This window comes from Euprymna scolopes, chromosome 26 (assembly GCF_053919585.1).
Source record: "Euprymna scolopes isolate OS-2025 chromosome 26, ASM5391958v1, whole genome shotgun sequence".
NCBI lineage: Eukaryota > Metazoa > Mollusca > Cephalopoda > Sepiida > Sepiolidae > Euprymna > Euprymna scolopes.
The window spans coordinates 108,492,305-108,518,175 of record NC_136507.1 but is presented as its reverse complement, the minus strand read 5'-3'; the positions used below and the strand labels follow the sequence as shown (position 1 = coordinate 108,518,175).

General features: G+C 33.8%; 1 protein-coding gene across 2 annotated transcripts in view; it reads right to left on the bottom strand.

The window, feature by feature from the left end:
- Window positions 1-3,546: 3,546 nt before the first annotated feature.
- Window positions 3,547-25,871, bottom strand: part of LOC145248357 (uncharacterized) — a 264,510-nt gene continuing 242,185 nt past the window's right edge. For both annotated transcript variants that reach the window (XM_080110278.1, XM_080110279.1), the window contains 2 exons: window positions 11,314-11,352; window positions 3,547-7,359 (listed from right to left, as the gene is read on the bottom strand). In XM_080110278.1, the coding sequence (XP_079966404.1) occupies window positions 4,486-7,200 (2,715 nt within the window). In that variant the 5' untranslated portion in view covers window positions 7,201-7,359; window positions 11,314-11,352 and the 3' untranslated portion in view covers window positions 3,547-4,485. The remainder of the gene's footprint in view (window positions 7,360-11,313; window positions 11,353-25,871) is intronic.

The following is a 25,871-nucleotide window of genomic DNA, read 5'->3' as shown; positions in this document are numbered from 1 at the left end:
AGAATCTGCATAATAGCGACACAGTTCAGAAATAGTGTTCCTTTCGTTTAACAGCAAAACTGAACTATCATAGATGACTTTCGACTTCAAATGTTTCCAGTCAGAAATTATTTTTTATTGTCCAACTCAAATGTTTTTAAATTAATTTCAAATTTTGCACGGACACTAAGATATCACTGACAACCATGTTTTTTTTTTGTTCTAGAACAAAAAAAAGTCTGATGCCATTGATACTGTGGACATAAGAAAATATTTTATAAATTTGCTGATAAGAAATTAATTTTGGTTAGAATTAATCTTTATTCACCAAAGTCAAGTATTAAGGTTCAATTGTGCCCCTAAACAAAAGACAAACATTATAGTATTAATGAAACAAACTTTGTTGCATCTGATTGCTTTTTAATAATGTGGCTTAAATGCAGAAAATCATAAATTGTCTTTATATTATATATGTATAATCGTAACTCCCTGAACTGATGATTCCCGAAAGGATGAAACACTAGTGTCTGTAGGTATTTAAAATAATTATTGTAAAAACTATGTCAGCCTCTTTAAGAACTGTTTTTATTGTTGAGCGCTCTAAGTTGAAATGAAAGTCACTTAAGCTTACATGCGCATATCATGATGTTATGCTCATAAGATCACTCTTGCCGTCTAAACATTTTAATAATTCTTATTGTCAACTGTATTTCCTGCGGTTAATGTTGGCCATGTGGTTCGTTCCTTGTTAATGGAGTCAGAAATGGCTTCGTAGCCGGGTTCATATCTCCCGACCAGCTGCAATCATAACTCCCTGCATCCCTGATGATTCCCAAAAAGGATGAAACACGTTTTTAGGTATATATATATATAATTGGGGCAACTGCTAGTTTAGCTGCACTGAAGAGCTGTGATATAGTGAAACTGACTACGGATGACTATATAAGCCCCCCCCCGCCTTAACATTGAGCATAATTGTAAGTGCTATTGCCGACGACTATTAGCGCAATACAAAGAACTTTCTAAATAAACAGTGGAGCACTCTTTGATAGTTGAACTATTTATATAAAAGCATAAAGATATCACTTGCCAGCAATACATGCCTTGTAATTCACTGATTAAAATCAACAACTATTAACTAGATGGTTGTTGGTTCAATCCTAGCTTGGGGTGGGTGCGAGTCTAGCTGCGCTGAAAAGCTGTGATATGAAACTGCCTGTGGATAATATATATTAGTGATGGGACGATTCCAATACTTTTCTCTATTCCGATACAATTACCAATTCTTTATAAATCTCGACTAGAGATTGGTTATTTTTGCCTGATCATCATAAAAACACACGTTAAATGTGCAGATATTTCCCTAAACGTAAAAATATACTTGTGGGGGATGATCCAACAATTTTAGTTTTACTGGTATTTTAAAATCAATTATTTTAACAACATTACCAGCAATGAAAGATTTTGCTTTAAGCAAAAACAAATGAAAAAAAACAAAAGATTTGTTTTGGCACCAGAAAATAGGCACAAATTTTTCTGATTCCGATACCCTAAATGTTCTGATTTTTTTGATTTTGATTAATCATCCCAGCACTAATATATATATATATATATATATATATATATATATACACACACTTGAGATTGGTATATTTAGGCAGCGTTTTTTCATTCAAGCAGACATAATTAAATACAACGGAAATACTTTGCTTTATGATTCTTTTTTATTTATTTTTTTATTTTTTTAAATTTTTTAAAATTCTTTTTTATTCTTTTTTATTTTTTTTTTTATTTTTTTTTATTTTTTTTCATTTTTTCGATTTTCTGTAAAATTTTTATTTTTTGCCATATTGGCCGACTGACTCGATTTAACATACTTTTACCCTTTCATCACTCGATAAAATTTATTTTACTTTCATTTTTTTTATTTCCATGTTTCGTTCCCACTCACTTTCACCTCAACACTTGAAGAGGATTCACAGTTGAATCCAAAGCGTTCATGATAACTATGGAACTTTCATCAATATTTTTGATTTTGATATAAAAACATTAGACAGAAAATCGAAAAAATAAAAAAAGAACTATCAAGCACAGTATCTCTGTTGTATTTAATGTCTGCTTGAATATATATATATATACACACACACACATATATATATATATATATATATATATATATATATATATGTGTGTGTGTGTGCAGCATTTGTATATCTAAACTTATTTGGTTAAATAATAGAGACATTTTACGTCTGCATGTTTTCTGCTTGAAATAACAACATAATAATAAAGTAATGGATTTGTTAATTAATCATAACCAATGGTTACATGTCTTGAATGAATACAATCTTGTAGTGGCTTTATGTACTTCGAATGTGAAACCAGAAATACACAATGCATCCACAGGAACATGTTCTGAAGCATCCGATCATTACGAAAGACATGAAAGTTCGGGTCATGATGGATAGAAAAAAATGTTTTTTTAGTAAAAATAATGCTCCAAGAAGGCAATGAGCATTATTTATAAATTTGTAAATCTGAAAATTTTAGCCGATTTTAAAAGTTGATACTCAAAACTTTATATATTCTTACGATTATTTACGTAATTATTCTTTAAATATAATTTGCAAATTGTAACAAAATGAATTTCCAGCTTCAGAGCATGTCCATCATTAGTTATCCCCAAACCAGAAGATGTATTTAATTCACATTCGTAATTTTTTTATTTGTTTAATTTTATTTATTTTTTCTCATATTTATTTGGATTTTATTTATTTTTTCTTATATTTACTTTATTTTATTAATTTATTTTTTTATTTTATTGACTTTATTCATTTTTCTTCTATTTATTTGAGTTTATTTAGAAAAAAAACTTATAAGTTTGAATTAGATGCATTGTTTGGTTTTGGAATGATAACTAAGGAATGAATATATACATATACATACATACATACATATACATACATACCTACATATATATATATACATATACATACATATATATATACATATACATACATACATACATTTATATATATATATATATACATATATATTTTTGACTAAGTGTCACAAATTTGTTTCCCTTTTCAATACAATTGATAAAAAGTAAATTCATATTCAGTGTAAAATATGTTTGATGCTGACAAAATTCTAAACCTTCTGCAACCTTTGTAGATTTTGAGGAAAAATATTAAAGATATTTTAATCATTTTAGAAACTTTTTCTTTTCACTATAAAAAAAAAAAAGACAAAAAATAGTTTAATGTATTTTATGACACCGGTTTCAAAAAAAAAAAAAAAAAAATAGAAAAAAGAATAAAAATTGAATCTTCTTTTGTACAATAAGTTCAAAGAGAAATTATGATAATTTTTTTTTTTCTAAATAACCCTCCCCCCACCCATTGACTTTGCAGTCCAATACTAAAAAAAAAAAATTAGAAAAACAAAAAATAAATTGCGTAAAAGAAAACCTAGAGAATTGCAGACAACAACAGAAACGATTTTTTTTTTTTTTTGTTTTTAAAAAGCCTGGGAGTCATGAGGTAAAAAAGGTCGTACTTAGAATTCTTTTTCTTTTTTTAGTTTCTCCTTTTCATGATGGCATTTTGTTGCTTAGTTGTTTATTTCGTTCATTTAAGGAGAAGGCTTCGTTATGCAGCATTTTTCTTTTTTTTTTACAATAATTCTTTTTATAAAATCAGATAACGACAGTCGGGTCTGAGAAAAGATGCGACCAAATAAAAAAAAAAAAATTTTTTTTAGCCCAAATGAATCTTGGCCCATCTGACAATCCCCAACCTGTAACTTAAAAAAAAAAAATCCTTCCAATGAGTTTGCTACATCGTCCACTATTACGTACAAAAAAAAAAAAAATACTGACTTGAGGTTTAAGAAAAGGTTTTTCATTGTTTAAATTAAAAACAACAATTCCAGCGAAGTTCTGACGACGACCTTCCTCAACAAATACGCATTTGTAATGTACAAAATGTTACTCAACATTTTGTCAAATTTCTCGAGTCATAAAAATAGTTTTGCTTTTATTTATTTTTAAATTATGGCCACATTATCCCAAAGATTTCAAATTTTATTTAGCAGTTCTACTGGTCATTTTCAGAAATTATTCTCTTGCCTGTGGTTGGATAAAAAAGAAAAAAAAAAAAAAGAGGCAGAGACGATGCAAGACAATCAGAGATAGAGAGAAAGGAAGAAAAATTTTTCAGACAAATAAAACATTTTGCAAAAAACAACCAAAATATTTTGCTTTTATAATTTTTATAAAATTTTCTTTTTCAATTATTTTTTCCCTATAAAAGCACATTGTATTCTTTAAAAAACTTATTTTTTTTTTAGAAAAACACTTTATTTGTTTTGTTAATTTTTTTTATTTTGAGATTTCTACTTTCTTTTCTTTCTCTCTCTCTTTTAATTTTTTAATAAAATGGAAACTAAAATAAAAGTTTGTTTCCATTTTGTGTCCCTGCCCTCCACATTTAATTCTGAGTTTCAATTCCGGTCTGAACTAATACTAAACTTCTGCAATCCTTCTGTATCGATGGCCGGACTTTCTGGCTTGAGCATTTCATCTGAAAGAGCAGCTGCCATTGGCTGATCCATATCAAAGGTCAGCTCTTCCAAGAACGAGTCCTGGATTCCAGAAGCCGTCTCTTCCGAGTCAACACTCTCATGACTTGTGGTTGACCAGTTACGTGACTTTCGATAGTTGAGATGAGGCGGAACGCTGCCATCGCTACCGTCAACAAAAACAGGCATGACCTGTTGACTGTTATTGTTGTTTGATATACTTGTGTTACTGCTGTTGCTCGGGTGTTCCTCAAGGTCAGTGCTTTCGCCACTGGCCGTTGACCAGAAGCGTGGTCGACCGCTACTACAACTGCTGCGGTCAGCTTCTATGCCTTCTGACGACGAACCTCCACCAATGAAGGCCTGCTGTTTCTGTTGTTGAGAGCTGCTGCTGCTGCTGGTGGTGGTGGTGGTGGTGCCGCCACCCCCACCTCCGCTGGCATGCTCGGATTCAATGCTGTCAGCACTGGAGACCGAGCATGCACGTGCCGACTGATCGGGTGAATCAGTTGCATCTCCACTGGACAACGAGCCTTTCGGCGTCGTTGTCGTGTTAGTTGCAGTCGTATCTGGTTCCTCTTTGCCATGAAATGGCGGAGGGTATTTCTTTTTCGAGGAGCGCTTCAGATGAATACGCATGTGTCGGGTGATCATGTCCCGGCGGCAGGCGGCGTACGGACACTGTGGACATTTATATGGCTTTTCCCCAGTATGAGTTCTCTGATGGGTGTTCAGGTGGTCACTGCGGCTAAACACTTGGCCACAGATACGGCACTCATAAGGCTTGAGCCCCGTGTGCAAACGCATATGACGGGTCAGCATATCGCTACGGGAGAAAGCACGGTGACACACCTTGCAATAGTGCACTTTGTTGTTGTCCCCCGTGCGCACCGTCTCCGTGGGGAGATGCTTGGCCATGTGTTTGGTCAAGTTATCATAAGAGGGAAACACCTGACCACAGACAGGACACAGGTACGTTATATCCGAGTCGGAAAGAGCGCGTCGTTCTCGTGGATCCTCACTACTACCACTACTACTCAGGGGACTGTACGGATGTCGGCTACCAGCGCCGGAGGAAGCGGGTTGGGATGGTGACAAGGGCAATGGACTGCTGGGATAGAACGCTCGGGGGGAGACAGGGAGTCGCTTGAAATCAGATAAACCGGTAACCATTGAAGGTCGAGGTGGGAATGTGAAATGATAACTGGGTGAACGTGGTCCAGGGGAGATGATCTCTGGATCGGAAAGGGTACCTTCCAAGGGAGACGGGAGGTTGAAGTTGAATACATGTCCACCTTCAGGCACAGAGCAAAGAGGTGACCTCGGAGAGAGGAGGTGTTTTGAATAAAAGGGCGGGGATCGAATGTATGATGAAGGAGACAAGGTGTATGGTTCGGGTGGAGGGGGACACACTATTTCAGATATCGACATTGGTGGGCCCTTTGACGGAGAGACGTCATATGTCCGGCTCGACAAGTCTAATGGTTCGCGTTGCAGTCCAGTAGAGGAAGAAGAGGAGGAGGATGAGGAAGAAGAAGAAGAATTTGAAGATTGTGGTTGCTCACCAGACGAACCAAATGAGTCCGTGTTTGATTTGGTGTCAGCAGTTGAAGGTTTGTTGCTGTCGGAATTTTCCGCAGGCATGAACACATCATTATTGTCTTTGGCGTCACTTTCATTCATATCCATTTGGCAGCCGCCACTGTCATCCTCGATGCTCGATAAGTAACGGGCCTGCAAAATCTTTTTGAAGCTGGCATGGCGAGGCTTTGGTTTGTCGTGTACCCGACTGCTATCATCATCAGCCCGCCAATGCACACCAGATTCTGTCCGGTTCGGAGACCGATCTGAATCCGAAGATCTTGCCTCGATGCTTGCTGACTCCGATATTCCAATACGAAGCATCTTGGGAGAAGTTTCTGCAGATATTCTGTCCCCACGCCATTTGACACGTGATGGCGACTGTGGCGAGAGGCCTTGGTAGTCCTCCAGTTCATGCTCCTTTGCAGGTGAGGGTTCCCTACTGCTGGCTCCGCCTCCACTGTCCTCGGACACGTCACTGACATCTGAATAGGCACAGCCCTGCAAATAACGTACAGGTGATGGTAATGGTGATTTCGATTTGTATGTTGGGCTTAGACTGGCACCAAGTCCGTGATGTGACTCTAAGAATTGTTGGCGTTTCTGCTGCTGTGGGGTGAGAGTATCCGGAGATTCCGTCAACTGATCTCCGCCTTTCCACGGACGAAAGCAGCCAATGTCCGCAGAATATTCAAGGCTTGGAGGAGGCTGCTGCCTATAAAGTGCTCGACTCAGTTTAGGTTTTAAATGTCCAACTGATTCTGTGTTTGTATACTGAACTGACAATTTGTTTGGTCCTGCTATTTCCTGACCATTGTTAGGGGAGGTGGTACCCAGTTTAGGATCTTCAATTGTTAAGTTACCACCATTATTATTATTGTTGTTATTATTAGCATTATTGTTGTTATTGTTATTATTGCCACTTGCCAAATTGTTGCCTTGATCTAATCTTTGTTCCCTTATGCCTTCCGTTGGAACGGTGACTGTCAGTGTTGACCCTGAAAAGACTGGACTAGTCACGTGCTCCCCGCCAGCCTTGCCCATATTCCCAAGCATTGTGTTAGAGAGTGTTCACGCCGTTTAACAATGAAATTGGTCGAGATGGGGCTTTAAGAATATTGCCAAAGGAAGACATAACGTCAAGTAGTTTCCAAGTAAGCATCGTAAAATCCCTTTTCTTTGCTTTCCATAAAAGGAAGTGCAGACTCACTTTATCTGAAATAAACAAGTAAAAAAATGTGAATGTAAAAAAGTGAAGTTTGTAAATAAAAATTTAAAATACGTAAAAAAATGTAAAAAAAAATGTAAAAAGTATAAAATATACAAAAAATGTAAAATTATGTAAAAAAAATGAAAATTATGTAAAAATATGAAAATTATGTAAAAATATGAAAATTATGTAAATAATGAAAATTATATGAAAAAGTTAAATATGTAAAAAAAATGTAATATACGTAAAAAACGAAGAAATTAAAACAATAACAAAAAATAAAAATAAAATTTTTTGTATTCCTAATTGATTTTTAAAATTTTTATAATGAAACCAAACATTTTAAAGAGAAAATCATTCTTTCATTTTATTAAAAAACCGTTATAATAAAAAACAAACTTATAAAAGATTTTAGTAAAAAATTGTTATAATAATGTTTAATAAAAATTGTTATAATTAAAAAAACTTATGATAATTTTTAATAAAAAAACCTCTAATTTTTATTAAAAACTGTCATAATAATACAAACAAACTGTTATAATAATTTTTAATGAAAAGACTGTTTGAATTTTTAAGCTGCTGCTGATTATTTGAATTTTTATATCCTGACGTTTTTTTTTTTTTCACACATACTAGCAGACCGTCCGGCGTTGTCTAGTCAGAAAATAGACTTAAATATGATACTTGAATTGATGCAGATTTCATATTCATTATTATAGCCAATTTTCTATTGATTATTATATTGTACCCTATACATAGTAATGATTTCAAAAGTTTGTACATATAACTTGAGTGCCATCAGCTGGAATTGAAACTAAAATATGTAACTCTCTGACTAAAAAATAAACTGAATTTGTTCCACAGGTCTAAACCGCCTATATATCAAATTTTAAGTTTGTAAACCAAAATGTTTTTAGTCTACAGACTTGAAACGAGCGTGTGCTAAGTTTTGATACAGTTCGTTCCAAAGAAAAACTTTCACTTAGGGATGTTGTCAACCTTTATGTGATCCTCCTGTAAGTACCCTATGAATTTTAAGAAAGAAATCTAACTAGAAAGATATCATGGAAACGAATGCCAATAACAGTCATTTGATTCATAAAAATGAATGATGCTCAATAACCACCCAGAGGAGCACCATTTTTGATGTCCATTTGTCTTACATGCATCAACATACCTAGAAAGTAAGAAAATAGGACTTTCATAACTTTCCAAAAGATTTTTCATGTCAACAATTATTGAAACATAAAACAAACTGCATCCGTTTTTCACTACCAAGACAGATTATTAAAACCCTTCAAATTTGTCACAGGTACACCTCATGTCCATCCGCCATACACCGCTACGCGTATATGCTCATTACAGTAAAAAGGACTGACAGAACTGACCTCGACTTTCACAAGATATTGTACTCGTACATTATGCGTTAATTAAAAACCCGATGCAAAAACTTCATCACAGCTGAATAAAATGTTAAAAAAAAAAAAAAAAATGCTGGGAGCAAATGTATCAGCAGTCAGGGAAGCAGGTAACAGGAAGGGAATTCCAAAGTCTAGCTGTTCGAGGGAAGAAACTATTAGAGTAGAAAGCTTTCTGGTATTTAGGGATCTCAACAGTGAAGGGGTGTGATTTTGTTGTTATTTCCATGGTAAGTGCTTGATTGAGCTTTAATTTCTGGTTCCACATTGTGAGACATTCATAGCAAGAACTTTTCTTTCTACCACGACTGAAATAAACTTTCCTTTTTTTCTCAATGTGCCTAGTACCAAGCAGAATTTCCATGATCAGAGTTTTTTTTCCTAAAAACTTTCATTGTGTGGAACACATAACTAATAGAACACAACAGGATCGTCTGAAAATCCAAAAGCAATCATAAAGCATCCTAGATAAGTGATCAAACATTGTTCATCCATTCATTAATTTCAATCCTCTCATAATATTCTTCATCATTCAACTGACAATCCACCAATTGAACACATTAACAGACGTCTTTTTAAAGGTTCAGTTAAATCCAAAATTCCAGTCCCAAAGTTATGATATCGGAAGTGGACACGGCTTAACTAAAATACCGAACAAAAGTTACTAAGCATGAAACGAAATATGGAACCATATGAAAATAATTTATTACAAAAAAGATTATTTTAGTTTTAACATTTCTTGTGCTAGAATGAAACAATAAAAAAAAAATAAAGTTTTATTTTTTACATTTCTATAAATAGTTTTGTTTTAACACTTGTCTTATCATGAAAAAAAAAAAAGAAAAATAATTTTTATTATTTTTATTTTATTTTATTTTTTTACACAGTGGTCACCACTTATCAAGGCCCGGAAGCCACTCAGGGATAAGTGTTATTGCAAGTACATTACATTTGTGTGGAGATTTGATGAAGTGTTTACTTAAGGGGGCGGTTCATTAGGAATTTGTTAACGTTGGACTTGAAGCCATCCAAGTTGTAGTCAGGTGGGAAGCAGGCAGACGGAACAGAGTTTACGTGTGTTATCACGGAATTATGTGATAAACTTTATAAAAATGTAAATATATTTTAAAATATTATTTCCATATGAATATATTTTAAATATTAAAAAAAAAAATATTTATAGAAATGTAAAAACTAAAAGTTTATTATTTTTTAAAAAATTTTTTCATGATAAAACAAGAAGTGTTTCCATTTGGTTTCGTATTTCGTTTCATGTTTAATAACTTCCATTCCATATTTAAGTAAACCGAATTCACTTTCGGCGTCTTAACTTTACGTACGGAATTTTTGGATTTAACCTAAAGGTTCTTCTCCTATCTTCACAGGTGATGACCGGGAAAATGCTGCAGTCATCCAAATGAACTTGGTGTAAAAACAAAATGAATCAAGCAGAAACTAAGACGCCACCCAGAGCAAACAATGGAGTTGTTTTTGTTATTTTTAATTGATTAGCTTATTCCAGCCACAAAGAGAATAAAAAAAAATCAACATCTCTACAATAACTGTTCATTGAACTGACATGTCAACAAGGCAACACCCATCACATGTTTCCAATGGCAAAAAGAATTTGTTAATCGTAACACTACATATTAAACCTCAAGTTGACTATTTTTATTGCAAGAAATTTTAATACAAATCTATATAATTATAAAACTCAAATGACCTTGTAACGAGTGATGTAACCCACTTTCCCGTTTACGACATCCGGTTGCACATGCGTGCATAAACATTAACCCATAACAACGTAAACAAATAAACACAAATCGCTTCTTTTGCAGATTTTGACCTGCGCACTGAAATATTTATGCTATTATTTCAAAATTATTATTTAATATGGGAAGGGTGAGGATGTTTTGCAGCTATTCTGTATTAAAAGTATGGTGTCGCAATTTTCTTACAAATAAATCAACTTTGACCCGTTGACAACGTATTGTGTACGTTTTCAGCGTCCCAATTGTTTTCTTTTTTTTTGCGTTTAAATTATCGAAATAATTGTAAATACTTTCTGCATTTTTTTACATCGTTCATTTCCGTATTACGTTTAAGTTATTTCAACGCAATTTTCTTACAAATAAATCTACTTTAACCTTTGGCAACAATTAGAGCATTTTACTACATATTGTTTTACTGTGTACGTTTTCAGCATCCCAATTGTTTTTTTTTCGCGTTTAAATTAAACGATATATCAAAATTTGAATAGTGCAGCTTTACCTATAAGTATAGCAAACCACTTACAATTCAATCGCTGTAAGTTTTTTTTTTTTCAAAAATAAAAATTATAAACAGAATGACTCATAGAAATCTATATTCTTTTTTTTCATTTTTAATATGCTTTCATAGAAATGTTTCTGTTATGTCACAAAAACTATTTTCTTTGCATCACAAGTATCACACTCAAACATTAATTCCATAGCTAATACAGCATACTGACCCAACGGGTCACTGGTAGTCTAGTTCTTGACTAAACCCGATGATATTTACCTTAGAAAAAGAAAAGGGGATCTGTCGAGACCGTGTCACCTGAAAAAGAAAAGAAATTAAAAATTAAAATTAAAAAAAGAATGTCTTCTTGTAAAATAAAGCTTGAAGAAATGTGAGTTACATTTTTTGCTTTCTTTTTATGATGAATGACCATGTAAGACCAAAAGTCATTCAAGGATAAGGGCTAATGAGATGGATGGTTCGTCAGTTGAGCCACGGCGAGGAATATTATGAGAGGGTTAAAAATAATGAATGGAAAGAAAATTTCATGGCAAGTATTTATTTATTTTTTTTTTTACAAGGAATTACCACCTGTCAAGACCTGAAGGCTACTCAAGGATAAAGGGTTAATGAGTGTGGTCATCGAGTGTATTAATCGTTAATGGTTGATATTAAGTATACTTTGATTACAGTAGCTTTGTTTTATTTTTTTTATAGTATCAAATATTTGTTGGCAATTAATCCCATCAGATGGGAAATTCTTGAAAAGAAACCCTGTTCATAAAAATTTTGCACAATGCTAGGCACAAAGTGAAAGAAAGACATTCTTTACATTTTGGTAGAAGTGAGCATCTCTCACGAAAATAATGAGAGTGGAGAAAGACTAGCAACCTCTATTCTGTAAAAAACCAAAAGGTTAGCACCAGTGTCAAAACCTCTACAAGGTAAGTGCCACGTTACAAATTCTTTTACATTTTCGGCAACGAAAAACAGAATATTTTTGTTCTGCATGTTTTTTTTTTCTACACCGAATGTTTTGAAGCAAAATGCTAAAAATTATTTTTTTAGATAAACATTGTTTTAATTTCGATTTTTAAAGGAAATAAATAGATGTGAAATCAAAAATAACAACTTATCGATGAAACTAACTGCTTAAATTTAAAGATAGATCAAATAAACAAAATTGGAAGTTACAAACAAAAACAGAACAAAAAATATAAAAACAATGAGAAGTTAAACAAGAAAGATAACTCCAAACTTGAGTTACTTCCCTTGATTATCGTCGTCGGTTTGTTTGTCCTTAAATAACGTCGGATAAGATATATACCTCTTCCTCTTTGTAAAATCTAAATTTTTGAGCTAAGAAAGAAAAATCTTTTAATTACAAAGGATTTAGCAGTAAACTACAAGAAAGAATAAAAGGAATCTCAGACGGGGATCGAACCTGTGTTTAATTTGAGGGACCACTAGGTTAGTGTTGTTTTAACCAGAGGCGAGGGAGGCGCAAGTTTGAATTCGGCTTTAGTCTAATTTTTCTGTTTCAGCTCTAGCGATAATTATTATCCATTTATATAATATGAAATTTGTTTATACAAATATCAGGATTTTTTTTTTAAAGACGTTTATTTTGAATGTGTGTGTGTGTGTGTGTGTGTGATATTCAAAATAATTCAGTAGCTGAGCGACGCGTACATTTATATTTTAAAAATATACTTTTCTGCTTTAGCATTTACTTAAACAGTGCTCTCTCTCTCATATATATATATATATATATATATATATATCACAAGAGAATCACCACTTATCAAGGGCTAAAGATCACTCAAGAACAAGAGTTAATGAGTGTACAGTGGTCACCAGGACAACAGCATAGTAATCGTTAATGGTGGAAATTGAGAATTTAATGATTTAAGGGGACAGCTCTACAAGAACTTGTTTACACTGGACTTAAAGATGCCTATATTATAGTCAACTGAAAAGCAGCTCAGTGGAACAGAGTTCCACAGTTGTTCATGAAATTTGTGTTTAGATTTAGGTGCAGATGCTCGTGGGAGAAATTGTTGATAGTGGTTATAGCTAGACAAGCTACAAGGTCGGAGGAGAAAGATTCAGAGAGATCTTGGTTGTTGCTGGCCTTGGAAGAATGTTGTTGTCTGCATATATGTTGATGAATGAACTTAGAATTTGATTTGGGAGATCATTGATGAAGATAAGGAAGAGAGTTGGGCCCATGATGGATCCCTGAAGCATGCCAGCGTCAATATTTTGAGCTTCAAACTTACCCATTGACGACTACATGTAAAAACGTATTGGAGAGAAATGATTCGACGATTGAGAAGACATTTCCAGACATTCCATAGCTGGAAATATGAACTTTTGTGCCAAACCCTATCAAATACCTAGAAAAACCTGTCAACAGATTCACTGATCCTTTTTTTTTTTTTAGGCACAGATATAGAGTGGGGGAAATTTTTCACCTATGTGAAATTACAGTCAGTACATCAGCTGTTGATCTTGCAGGATGGAAACTCTATTGCATATCACTGAGAAAGTTGTTTTTGCTGAGTTGGTTAACAATTTCACACGGATTCAACACGGATTCAAGCAACTTACTCATGACACACAGAAGACTAATTAGTCTGTACTGAGATGCAGAAGACCAAGTTCCAGTTTTTTAAATATTGGCCAAACTAATGGGGTTTTCGAAGGCATTGGGAAGCAGTTCTTGTTTGGACATCGATTGAACAGCTTTGAAGAATGAGTGCTTGTTCTGGTTGCAGCTTCTTGAGTACTATAACTGGGATATTGTCAGGACCAGTTGCTTTGTGGGCGTCAAGATTTTTGACGAGTGTAGCAACATCATGGATATTTGGATGTTGTTCAGATTATTTTTGGTTTTGGGAGGAAATTTGGGAGGTAGGTGATCCTGATTACATAGAGTTAAGTTTGCTGACCAGTTCTTAGCAAAGAGTTTGGCTTTGTCAGATGCTGATGAAATCACCCCAGACCTTTGATGATAGTCGGCCTAGAGAACATGCATTGTTTAGGACCTTCTTTGTCTTTGTTATTCGTCAAAACTCAAGAGAATCAAGTTGTTGTTCTTCTACTTTGAACTTGATAGACTGAGCATATGACTCCTGCATTTTTGTTTTAAAATCCTTTTATAGTGATTGTTGATAGTCCTAAATGGTAGTTCAGATATGAACATTCGGAAATCGTCTCAATCAACCATCAAGTATCAATACTCTGTTCGATGGACTGGGATATTTAGGGTTTGGTTATGCTTTGTTTTTATCTTTATTGAGACAACTGAGTGATCAGAAGATCCCAGCAGAAACACAATTGAGGATGAGCACCGATCAGGGTAGGTTGTTAGAAAAAGATTTTGAAGACTTGCAAATTGTCCATCAGCATTGGATGCCAGAGTGGATTTGTTACAAATCTGTGTTAGGTTATAAGAAAGGGAGAAATCATGACAAAAAAAAATTTCCCTTTGTCATCTGTTTTGTTTAAGTGAACTAGCCATTCGACATTGTGAACATTAAAATCTCCACAAACGTGAATATTGGCTGTGTATGATCAATTTGCTTAGCGATACTCTCAAAGATAGCTACTCCATCATTGTGGGAATGGTAGAGGGCAAATATCAATGCTGCACTGTAAGCGCTAGTCTAAGGCATATGTAGAAATGTTTGGGGTGTTCTTTAGAGATGTCCTTGCCACAAAGGAAGCTATCCTTAATGTACGCACATATTCCATGTCAGTCCTGAGGGTCGGGTTTGGATGTGAAGTTAGAAAAGCCTCTGATGGAGAAAGTGGTTAAGAAATTAAGTTGAATTAATGCCAGTTGCACACAAGACCAACAGGTTAGGTTTGGTTCCATGTAACTGGATTTTAACCTCAAGAAGGTGGGAACGTAGACCCTTTATGCTAGAGGCGCCCTTATAGTGGGCCTCTACGTTGGAAGATGTGGTTGTGGTGTTTCTCTGGATTTGTTTCTTGGAATTTTTCATAGTTATATTGTGGAGTTGGTAGCAGACGTCTGCAGAGCTATTAAGAGCAGAGGAGAAGCAGGTAAGAGAATAAGGACAGAAGAATTAGTGAAGAAGGAAGACTTTTGTAGACTTTTGAAAAGGAAAAATCATAGCAGTTGCCAATGATAGTCATCAAAAGACCCTACCAGAAAGCTACTGCATGATCCAGACTCCATTCCTCAAATGGCAATACAGCAGCCCCAGTATTTTGCACCTGCTAATAGGACAACCTCCTTGGGAATTACTACAAGGTTCAGGTTCTTGACTATCAGGTGGTTAATGTCAGCCTAGAAAAACATTTACCGTCAGCATCTTTATTAGTGACACGACAACAAGAATAGAATGGAAAGAGAATTTAATAATCTCAAGCTATTGCTCGCGGACGGAGTATACAGCGTTTTCTTCACCGTTTGTCAGAAACATCGTTCATTCATTTGAGATGAGAAGAGAAAAACGAAATAAAGAAAGCGAGTTTGTGTTGCCGAAAATGCATCCATAACGCCTTTTCTATTCTCCTTTAACAAAAAAAAAAAAAGGATTATCTTTAGTAAGAATAAAAAATGACGTTACATTTTAATGTAAAAAGACTTCCAAGGCAGCTGTGAATAAAAAATGACTATTCGTAATAATCAGAAAAATAAATTTGCTATACTTTACCAAATCCATTCATCTCAGAGTATGCCATATTCCTGGCTAGATTCTTAGATATCTGAACACATTATAAATAGGTGGTTTGATAGCTTTTATGTGTTGGTAGGTGGAAGAGAACAAATGAAGGTTCTGAATGTTGATTAATTCTTTTTTTCAAAATCTCTCTTTTTTTTTTTAATGCACCTTCACCCCAAAAAAGGTATATTGCCACTTGCACGTAAGGGGCTATTAATTGGGACCATGTATAAGAAAGATTAAAACGTTGGTTTACATTACATTTAAACTTCTGCATATCAGTAGAGTTAGGGAAGCAGGTAACAGGAAAGGGATTCCAAAGTCTTAACTGTTCCAGAGAAGAATCTATTAGAGTGGAAAAATTTCTGACATTTAGGGACCTTAACAGTAAAGAGGTGTGATTTTGTTGCTAAGCAGGTTGATCAGAGATATGTACGTCGAGTGGGGAGGTCATCAGAGCACATTCCATTCAAATACTTGTAAAGAGGGACCTATTAGATTGGAGACCCTATTTTGGACCCTATCTAAGAGAAAAAGACTAGTGGTAGATGCGCCAGCCCAAATGTGACAATATTCCATTTGTGTACATCCGTTCATCCCTTGTGCATGTTATGGAGTGTTGTATTATCAGCAAATATACCCATCTTGAACACAATATGATTAAGGAGGTCATTGATGAATATCAGGAATAATAGTGATCCAAGGATCGTCCCCTGAGACGCTCCCGCATTAATGTTATGCTGCTCATCAATGAAGACCTGGATGCTCCTATTGTCTAAGAGGGATCTAATTATATTTAGTATTCAGTAAAAAAAGAAAAAGAAAAAAGAAACCTATCAAAATATTTATACATTTTAAAAAATATTTTAGCCAAGCCAAAAAATACATAAGACCTTATGTCTTAATGGAAAAAGACTTGTAGTGTAGCTATGAATAGAGTTTACCAGCATTACAAAAGTATACTTATGATTACAATAGAAAAATGCGCGCATGAAAAGTAATATGGTTAAGCTTAAACATGGAAAAGTACAGGACTAGTTGTTAAAATTGTAAAAGAAATAGACTAGATACTCTAGTAAAAAATAAAAATTTATAACTTAAAATATCACAGCATTAAGAATTGATTATAGGTTATAAATTGAATTTAAAAAAAAAATCTTAATGCTGCAATATTTTAAATTATAAACTTATATTTTTTTCTAGAATATCTTCTTTTCTTTTCCAGTTTTAATAACTATTTCTTTACTTTTCATGTTCGCATTTTTCTATTGTAATCCATGATTTTTCCAGACTTCCAATAAATTCACTTGTTCTTTGTTTAATTTCAGTCTTATTTTCTTGCTCCTATAAACACATATGTAATAACAATGTACGGCACTCGTCTGCTTTCAATAAAATCCCCCCAATCATCTCCCTTTCATGCTTTCATTAGTGAATTAGTAGCAACAGTAGTCGCTGAAGCGACGTGGTTGTTATGGAAACCAGTCATAAAAAAACGTCGCTCACCTGCTTATATTTTTTTACGATTTCAAATACCAAAAAATTCATAATAACTTTTGTTTTACTGAACGAAAATTGAAAAAAAAAAAAATTCCCAATATAGCTGAGAAGGTGATCTATAAACTGTAATAATTGTTTGAAATTTGGTCGAAAAATGAGTGAGCGGTGAAGCTTTAAAGCAGTTCTAAATGACTGAAACTGACACTTAACCATATATTCAAATACGGTAGTGTTTGAATAAGTAAGTCACACAGAAAAGTTTGTGTTTTATTCCCAAGGGGAATTCTTGGACTAAATGCATGAATTTAAAATCTATTTTAAGCATTTCCCATTCGAACTTTCAACGAATCAGTCATTTATGATTTGTGAAATGAATTTAAAAAAAAACAAAAAAAAAAAAACGAGCATCTTTATTCTTGTTGTTAAGAAAGCAAATAAAATCAAAATGGAAACAATGATTCATGGGAAGAGTCCATCATATTACAAGCAGGGTGTGTGTCAAAGGTCAGGGATGATGACAAAGTAGTTTGGGTTTAGTGATTATAGGGGATGCTGATCAGAGAGAAATGTGCATAATTGGCAGGAAGAGCAACCAATCAGAAGAGAAATGTGGATTATAGCTCCCCTCCCTCTGCAAGGTCCTCTTTACTGTTCTGTATGGAGGATGGTGTCAGGGGTCACAAAACAAGGTCAAGGGTAAGCCCATTTCAAGAACTTCCATGTCAATTATTTGTCACTTTAATTGAGAGGTGAAAGTCAGTCTGAGTGAGTTTTAAAACATGGAGGAGAGGTCAAGTGGGCTGGTTGTTTTGTTTTACGGCATATCAACCCTTTTTTGTGATTGAATGCCGAATCCAGTTGTTTTGGAAAAAGGTTTTTATGTTTCACGTTTTTAATATTTTCAAATAATAAATTTGATTTTGTATATAAATGATTTGCAGGTCATTTGTGTTGTCGCCATAGATTTTGAAATTGTTAAATTAGTGTTTTCATTTTCAGAATATTTTTTATTTAGTCTCATTAGTTATAATGAAGCCAGTAAATGGAGTTCAAAACTGTTTCCATTATTCATTTTTTTTTTTTTTTTTTAAACTTGGGAAACTACCTATCAAGCCCAAAAAACACTCAAGGATAAGGGTTAATGAATGTAAGGTGGTAGTGTAGTAAGCGTTAATGGTGTAAATTGGGTAAATTTGATTATTTATGAGGACGGCTCAACAAGAATTTGTTTACATTGGATTTGAAGGCTACCATGTTGTATTCAATCGAGAAGCAAGCCAACGGAATAGTGTTCCACAGGCAGGTAGTTCTGAAAAAGAAGTTTTGTTCATAGAATTTGCGTTTAGATTTAGGCAGAGATAGAGGGTGTGTGGGGGGGGGAATCATATATAGTGGCTGTAGCTAGTCGCGTATGTTTGTGAAAGTTTAGCAAGCAGGAACCATAGATTAGAGTTCAGTGAAGCATTTGCCACGAAAATAACAAAAGAGCAGAGAAAGATTCACAACGTCTCTTCTGTGGGAAAGAGGTTACATTGAAGAAAAAGGGCATCAGCTGGTTTTGAGGCCAGTTTTCAACTATCAAACCTGGCTGAGGTGCGCCAAGCAGTCCCTGATCAGATGTGGCAACAGTACTCCATTTTAGGGTGTACTTCAGCAGTGAAATACCTACTGGAGCGATAGAGTGATCCAACCATTTTTCCAGGGATCTTGTCAACAGATTTAATGTATGTGTTCCATTTCAGATCAAAAGTGAAGGTCAGTCCCAGAAGCTCGTCAAGATATGGACCTTCCCCAAGATGAAAGGCATTTATTTCAATTTGGGCATGATGGAAGTCAGAGCGATTATAATGAAAGAAAAAAAGCTTGGTTTTCGATGCACTAAAATTGTCACATTTGGGCTGGTGCATCTGCTACTGGTCTCTCACTCCTAGACAACGTTCAAAAGAGAGTCGCCAACCTGATATGTCCTGAACTGTCATCTAAGCTGCAGCCTCTGTCCCACTGACGAAATGTTGAGTCCCTCTGCTTGTTCTATAAGTATTTTAATGGTGAATGCTCTGATGAACTGCAAGCACTTGTGCCTCCATGCCGTAAATACCCTCAACAAACCCGACAAGCAGCTAAATCCCACCCCTTCACAGTGGAGATCCCTAGTTGTAGGCGAGCTTTCTACTCCAGTAGTTTCTTCCCTAGAACCACTCGACTTTGTTTGGAATTACATTCTGGCTCCCTGCTTCCTCAACTGTACTGACATGCAGAAGTTCAAGTGTAACATGAACTGACATCTTACTGCCCAACTCCCTACATAATACCTCAGTAGCTTATGGCTTATGTCCCTAATAGTAGCCTCCTACACCAAAGTGGCAATGTACCTTGTTTGAGGTGAAAATGTAATAAAAAAAATAAATAAATAAAAAAATAACCAGCCACCTTTTTCCTCATTGCACCACGTTCTCAAGATTAGAAGAGAGAGAATCAGAAAGAACTTGGTCATTTACGGCCTTTGATGTGTTGCCATAGATGGTAGTGTCATCAACATAAATGTATACGAATGATGCAAGGATGTGATTTGGAAGGTTACTGACGAAATTTCTGAAGAAAGTTAGGCCCAGTGTTAATACTGTGAATTTCTGCCCATCGACGACTATTCTTATAAGCCTATTAGAAAGAAAAGATTTAATGATTGAGAGACATTTCCAGCTATTCCATAGCTGACGATCTTGTGAAGTAGACCTTTATGCCATATTCTATCAAAAGCCTTTGATATGTCAAGATCTATGGCTCTAGAAACGAAGCCATGTTGAGAGATTCACTAATCCTGTGTGATACAACAGTTAGTACATCAGCTGTATCCTTAGTGGTTCGAAAGGTGTAAATTTTGGGTTTCAAAATTGATATCTTTATATGGAAAAATTACTTAACCAACAATAAGAAATTTATGAATTTCTTCACCGTTTCTTTAGGTTGGAAGAAATTTTGATAGAACTTAGCACCTTTATGCAAACTTGTTTGCACATTTTGATTCTGGACTCAAACTCTATCATTATAACTTGCAAAAAATATTTTAACCTATATAGGCCATGTATAGGTCACAAAAAAAGGATTTTGAAATTTGAAAAGATGTATTTAAAGAAGGTTGGAGATGATATTGTAAAACATTGAATATTAATAACAACCAAGATAACAATAGCAAATAATATTATCAAAAAATATAGAAATATAAAAATATATAAAAATACATGAAAAATATTATCAATTCTAAAAAAATACAAACAATATATTGAAATTATCGATCTATATATCTATGAAAGAGAGAAAGTGTGTGTGGACACTTCTAAACCTATATATTCAACAGTTTTTTGATCTACACTCTTAAAATTTGTTATATAGGGTATTCAGACACGTGGACAACTTTTTAATTGGTTTTCATCCAGATAAGTGTTACTAAGGGGTTAACATTGAAAAATTAGTATTTGGTGGGAGTCATCGGATTTTTATCTGTTTGTCAACTGTTTTGCAAGGTTTTAAAAATGCTTTTTAAAGATCATGGGAAGCTGGTCTAATGGTTATCGTACTTGACTCACTCGTTTCGATCACAGTTTGAATGTTTTTTTTTATACTTACAAGAAGTGAACGGTTTAGAAAAAAAAAAAAACCCCGTAATACTCGCATGCACATGTCTTAATTTCTTTCGATTTTTTAAAATTTCATTTTTTTTTTTTAAAGAACTTAACATTATGTTTAATACTGGGCAACGCTGGGTACATCTAATTTTTTTTATATAAATAACATATCATTCTTTAATCAAATGTATGTGTGTGCACAATATATATTGTTTTTATGTTCATTGGAGACTCGTGTTTATTAAAAGATAACTTGAATAAACACAAAACATCCATGAAATAAAAATGTCCAGATTTTGGCCGAGTTTCCATTCTTCAAGAACAATCTTTATTTCATGTAATTTCTTGAATATTATAATGAAAATAATTTCTGGAATATTATAATGAAAATAATTTCTTGAATATTATAATGAAAATAATTTCTTGAATATTATAACGAAAATAATTTCCTGAATATTATAACGAAAATAATTTCTTGAATATTATAATGAAAATAATTTCTGGAATATTATAATGAAAATAATTTCTGGAATATTATAATGAAAATAATTTCTGGAATATTATAATGAAAATAATTTCTGGAATATTATAATGAAAATAATTTCTGGAATATTATAATGAAAATAATTTCTGGAATATTATAATGAAAATAATTTCTTGAATATTATAATGAAAATAATTTCTGGAATATTATAATGAAAATAATTTCTGGAATATTATAATGAAAATAATTTCTGGAATATTATAATGAAAATAATTTCTGGAATATTATAATGAAAATAATTTCTGGAATATTATAATGAAAATAATTTCTGGAATATTATAATGAAAATAATTTCTGGAATATTATAATGAAAATAATTTCTTGAATATTATAATGAAAATAATTTCTGGAATATTATAATGAAAATAATTTCTGGAATATTATAATGAAAATAATTTCTTGAATATTATAATGAAAATAATTTCTTGAATATTATAACGAAAATAATTTCTTGAATATTATAATGAAAATAATTTCTTGAATATTATAATGAAAATAATTTCTGGAATATTATAACGAAAGTACAGCACAATCATGCTGACACACTCATCGTTCTCACTAGATTACTAAAGTTAAGCAACGTTGAAACTGGTCAGTACTAAAATGGGTGACCATTTGGAAATACCAGGTGCTGTATGTGCTCTCCACTTATCTTGACATTGTTAACAGTCGTCATAGACTTCTCCTTGCGACTGGAATCAGATAGTACCGACTGAGAAGAGGTGTGGTTGGAGATTGCGCAACTCTTGCTTCTCAATTACATGCATAGGAACTCTTACAGAGGGTATCCATGAATAAATATATATTCATGGCCATGGATAATCAGCATTTTTTTGGTGGAAGAGTATGGCACCCTTTTTAGAGGCCACCATCTATCATATTTCCATCTGTTACTTTTAATGGCCATTTCACAAAACTATTATTTCTATTAAACCATTATGAAAAGAGGATTGCAATTCAAGTCCACCTGATAATGTCTAATGAAATAAACAGGTCAGCAACAAACAGCTGATTTGGGGTGACTCATTTCCCCCCAAATCTTTTGTTTTTTACAAGACTGAAACTTGAAAATGCCATTTTGCCATTATTTTCTAATCGAGACGATTCCCATTTTGTAATATTTCTTTTTTTTTTTTTTTCTTAACTCTTGAATCGTCCATTAACTCTTATGAAGTTGAAGTTTAGAACTTTTAAATTTCAAAGTAAGATAAGGATATATATATATATATATATATATATATATATATATATAGGCTTATAAGAGTAGTCGTTGATGGGCAGAAATCAGAAACTCATAGTATTAACGCTGGCCTCCTTCGAAGGTTCCATCTGGGCCCAACTCTCTTCCTAATCTTCATCAATAACCTTCCAAATCACATTCTTAGATCATTCGTAGACATTTATGCAGACGACACCGCAATCTGTGGCAGACCAGCAATGACCAAGATCTTTCCGATTCTCTCTCTTTTAATCTTGAGAATGTAGTGCAATGGGGAAAAAGGTGGTTGGTTGATTTTAGTACATGGAAAACCAAACTTCTTTCTTCATCTGTTGCTAAGATCACTGGAAAAATAGTTAGCTCCAGTAGGTATCTTACTGCCAATGCAATCCTCTATCTATATAGGAGCCAGGTACACCCTAAAATGGAGTACTGTTGCCACATCTGGACAGAAGCTACTCGGCGTGCCCTATCCAACCTTGATAGAGCTCAAAACCTAGTAGGTGATGCCCTTTTCTCTTCTCTGCAACCTATTTTCCACAGAAGAGATGTTGTGAGTCTGTCTATGCTCTATCATTATTTTCATGGCAAGTGCTTCACTGAACTCCAATCTATGGTTCCCCCTTGCCAAACTTTCACATAAAACACTCGATTAGCTACAACCACTATAAACGATTTCCCCCACTCTGTGACCGTGTCTAAATCTAAACGCAAATTCCATCAACAAAGCTTCTTTCCCAGAACTGCTCGTCCGTGGAATACTGTTCTGCTGGTCTGCTTCCCGGTTGAATACAGCATGGTATGTTGGATAGCAAGGCATCAAATTATTGATGAACAAAGTTTTGCTTGAGTTGGATTGAAACGATGATGTGGACATATCGACATGTTATTTTGAGAGGATAACAAATACTTGTACATGACGGGGCTTCAAACAATGTGCCATTGATGGAGAGTTAGACAAATGACCTTTAGTGAAGAAGAAGAGGAGTATATATAACAACAACAGTCTATATAATTGACAAAGTCTGTAAACATTCAAGAGTTCAACATTTAACACGACAGAAACAACTGGGATCAATTCACAAACCCGTTTCATCAAAAGATGACGCCACAAAGTGATATTTCACATTACATTTATTCACACATTTTGGAGATTACATTTTGACTTCACATTTTGCATCTTGACTTCGCCAGCTTCCATGGTGTCTTCTCTTCAACTTCTCGACTCTGTCTTCTTCAACTGACCTCTTCGACTCCTTTCGTCTCTTCTAACCAATGTCTGTATATATATTAAACTAATTCTTTGTGATTACTTCCACAAAGAATCATATCAGCCGACATCTGTATCACATATCTAGGTATTATTATTGTTAACGCACAGTCCTTTTTCTAAAAACATTTGTTTTTTCATCTATCTAAAATTTCTTGTTATTCTTTATAAAATCTAGTTAAGTTAAATTCCTAAAACGTCATTTAACCATATTTGTCCTTGAATCGCATTTTTCTCTTTAAAACAAATCTAATGCAATCAACACAATAATAATAATAATCTTCTTGCTCAGATAATATGGTAATACCTCGGTTGTGCTAATATGCAACAGGTAGTCTTCAAATCCAACGCAAACAAGATCCTGTTGACCCGTTCCCATAAAAAATCAAATTCTACCCAATTTACAACATTAGCGATTATTGCACTACCACCTTACATTCATTAAATCTTATCCTCGAGTGGCTTTTGGGCCTTGATAAGTGGTGACTCCCAAGAAAGGAAAGGCAGAGTTGGATTTCACTTTGAGCTTTGACCTGTTAGGGAACTAGTTCTTGTGCTGATAACGACAATGGTCAGCAGTGGCAATCCTTAAAAAAGCCTGGTGTTGTGATGTTGCTATGGTGACACAACCAGTAACAGCCATTTTGCTGACATCTATCATTCAACACAACTATTTGACCACATCATCATCATCATCGACATGATAATAACCACCTCTTCCTCCTAATAACAATAATAAAAGTTGGGATTGAGATTGTGGTGCTTCATGAAGCCAGAAGGTATTTATTTCCCTTCCATAGTAGGAAGATGTGACACAAGGGTCAGAAAATTAGCATAAAGAACCAGCACCCTTGAGAAGGACTATTCTCTCCTGCAAAAAATGCCTGGGCAAACTTGTCAGTATACCCCAGCAGAGACACCTCAGGAAATTAGCAATAAACTAACCCTTTTCAAAGAGAGACAGGAAAGCCTGGGAGGGTGGATCTCCTAGACTGGCACAGGACCAACAACATACCGCAATCAACAAGAAAAATGTCATTTCAAAAATGGCATAGATTCTTTCGAATTAGGAGCCTGGAGGAAAGAAAAAATTTCCAATTATTATCAACTGTTCTAAAATGTTATCTATTATCTGGTTCCCTTAATTGTATCCTCAGTAATTACTGCCTTCCATAGTTGTGGTCATCTCACCACGTTTTGGCTAACTCATATTCTGACATGCTTTGGGTAGGATTGAAACAGCTAACACGTATTTACAAAAGCAGGTGTTAGCTACAAGTTCATGTTAAAGGAATATGCACTCTCCTGCATGTTATGTTAGTTACCTGAATTGACTTTTTTCAATAAAATTTAAAAAAAATAAACCGTAGTGTTGCTTTGTTTAGGGCGGCAATTTTATCATTCAACCCTGTAATTATTAGAAAAAATTTAAATAGTTGACTTGAAATCTTCTTTCTGCAAGATCTTATTTTGTCATTAATATTTCCAAGAAAAATGCTTTAAATTTATATTTTATGTTATTTATTTTTAGAATTTTTTTTTGTTGCATATTTAATTAAATATATGATTAATAATAAAAAATTTCAATGTGACAATTATATTGACATATAAAATTCATAAATGCATAAAAAAATGAATGTTCAGAATTCTTTCAACAAATTCCCTTATTTCATCCTATAATCCTCACAATCTATGAACGATGTTTTTGAGAAAGGGGAAAGAATTGCTGTTATCCAAGTCTATCAATTATCGTTGGCTAGTTTTTTTTTTTTGTTTTTTTAGCTTCTTACATCAAATGGCTTTATGCCTTGTCTGGAGTGATTTCCATAAAAGAAAATCCAGCATTTTTCTAACTTCCACATTTAAAAAGAATATTTTCTGATTTTTCTTGTTCCATTTAAATTTCTTCAAATTTGCTTCTTTGAGAATCCGCATTATCAGATAATTTGAACATTTAAAATAAATTGTATTTGACAAGAAA